Raw genomic sequence first — 2,500 nt, forward strand, 5'->3', positions numbered from 1 at the left:
GTGTATGTGGCACCTTGTGAAAGGTGTAATACACTGTATATGTGTGTGGCACCTTGTGAAATGTGTAGTACACTGTGTGTGTGTGTGTGTGTGTGTGTGTGTGTGTGTGTGTGTTAGGGGGAGCACCTTTTAATGGGTGTTTGTGTGTCTTTCAGTGACTGTGTGAAGGATGATGACATAAAAATGTGTGTGTGTGTGTGTGTGTGTATGGGGCACCCCGTGAGTGTATTCGTATGACATCCTGTGATGAGTAAGTCACAGTGAGTGTGTGTATGCCTGTGTTTGATTGGCACGCTGTGTTGGCTCAAGTATGGTAATAAATGGGTTGGTGTTGGTATAAATATAGGTACCAACACTTGACACGTGGACAGCTGGATTACACGGTGGGTGTACTATGGTTTGTGTGTCTGTGTAGGGGGGGCATGTAAGGGTGGGTGTACTATGGTGTGTGTGTGTGTGTATGTGGGGGGGGGGGGGGGGGGGGGGGAGGCATGTGTAAGGGGTGAGTGTTTACACACAACAACAGACCTCTGAATGGGGTGTTTGATGAGGGGGCTGGGGTGGGGGGGGACATAGTGATGGGCAAACTAAAGTGTGTGTGTGAGTCTATCCCTGTGATGACTGAAATATGGGGTGTGTGAGGGAGGCAGATAGAAATGATTGAACGAGAGTGTGTGTTTTCATGGGACCCTGAAATAGGATAAGTATGGTGTTTAATTTAAAGGGGAGATCCTTAATTGGTGATGTGGGTGTAAGTGTGTCTGTGTGGCACCTTGTTAAATTTGTAGATCACTGTGTGTGTGTGTGTGTGTGTGTGTGTGTGTGTGTGTGTGTGTTTGGCATCTTGTGAAATGTGTAGTACACTGTGTGTGTGTGTGTGTTAGGGGGAGCACCCTTTAATGGGTGTTTGTGTATCTCTCAGTGACTGAGTGAAGGATGATGACATAAAGGTGTGTGTGTGTGTGTGTGTGTGTGTGTAAGGGGGAGCTCCCTTTAATGAGTGTTTATGTGTCTCCATTTATTGTGGAGAAAGGGCTGTGTCTGAGTGTGTATCAAGCACCCAGCACGTGTGTTAGTATGTGAACCCTGTGATGAGTGAGTTATGGTGTGTGTGTGTGTGTGTGTGTGTGTGTGTGTGATTGGCACTCTGTGATGGCTCAAGTACTGTAAGTGTGGGGGTTGGTGTTGGTAAAGGTAGAGGTATGTGAGTGTAATAATCACACGTGTCATTATGTTTCTCCCAGGCTGATGGGGTGTTCCCTCACAGAGAAGAGCTGTGCTGCTTTATCATCAGCTGTCAGATCAACATCCTGCAGTTTGAAGAAGCTGGACCTGGGTGATAATCCTCTTCATGATGCAGGAATTCAGCATCTCTCAGACCTCCTCAAGAGTCCCCACTGCAAGCTGGAGTCACTATGGTGGGTGTTAACACACAACAAGAGATCTGTGTGTGTGGTGGGGGGGCACACAGTGATGGTTGAGGGGCATGTAAGGGTGGGTGTACTATGGTGTGTGCTTGTGGGGGGGGGGGGACATGTAAGTGTGGGTGTACTATGGTGTGTGCTTGTTGGTGGGGGGGGGGGGGGGGCATATAAGGGTGGGTGTACTATAGTGTTCGTGTGTGTGTGTGTGTGTGGGGGGGGGGGGCGGCATGTGTAAGGGTTGAGTGTTTACACACAACAACAGACCTCTGAATGGGGTGTTTGATGAAGGGGGTGGGTTGGGGTGGAAGCACCCTTTAATGGGTGTTTGTGTAATTCTCAGTGACTGAGTGAAGGATGATGACATAAAGAGAGGAGAGGGACTTCTCTTAGAGGCTCCCTGTGATGAGTGAAGGATGATGATGCAGTGTGTGAGGGACACCATTTGATGTGGAGGAAGGGCTGTGTGTGTGTATGGGGCACAAATGTATGGGGTGCTATGATGGACACAACACAGTATGTGAGTGTGTGAGTGTGTGTGTGTGTGTGTGTGTGTGTGTGTGTGTGTGTGTGTGTGTGTGAGCGTGTGTGTGTGTGTGTGTGTGAGAGCGTGTGGAGCTCCCTTTGATGAGTGTTTATGTGTCTCCATTTGATGTGGAGAAATGTCTGTGTCTGAATGTGTATCGAGTACCCAGCATGTGTGTTAGTATGTGTACCCTGTGATGAGTGAGTCATGGTGAATGTGTGTGTGTGTGTGTGTGTGTGTGTGTGTGTGTGTGATTGGCACTCTGTGATGGCTCAAGTACTGTAAGTGTGGGGGTTGGTAAAGGTAAAGGTATGTGAGTGTAATAATCACACGTGTCATTATGTTTCTCCCAGGCTGGAGAGGTGTTCCCTCACAGAGGAGAGCTGCGCTGCTTTAGCATCAGCTGTCAGATCCACACCCTGCAGTCTGAAGGAGCTGTACCTGAGTGATAATCCTCTTCATGATGCAGGAATTCAGCATCTCTCAGACCTCCTCAAGAGTCCCCACTGCAAGCTGGAGTTACTTGGGTGAGTGTTAACACACAACAAGAGAT

At 48.6% G+C, this 2,500-nt stretch overlaps 1 protein-coding gene across 1 annotated transcript in view; it reads left to right on the forward strand.

Annotated features, from left to right (window-relative positions):
- Positions 1–2,500, forward strand: part of LOC308362862 (protein NLRC3-like) — a gene marked incomplete at both ends in the record, with an annotated part of 25,510 nt that overhangs the window by 17,677 nt on the left and 5,333 nt on the right. Inside the window, 2 exons of the mRNA XM_080835590.1 lie at positions 1,245–1,418; positions 2,301–2,474. Coding sequence (XP_080691716.1) covers positions 1,245–1,418; positions 2,301–2,474 — 348 coding nt within the window. The remainder of the gene's footprint in view (positions 1–1,244; positions 1,419–2,300; positions 2,475–2,500) is intronic.

Source organism: Sprattus sprattus (assembly GCF_963457725.1).
Source record: "Sprattus sprattus genome assembly, chromosome: 3".
NCBI lineage: Eukaryota > Metazoa > Chordata > Actinopteri > Clupeiformes > Clupeidae > Sprattus > Sprattus sprattus.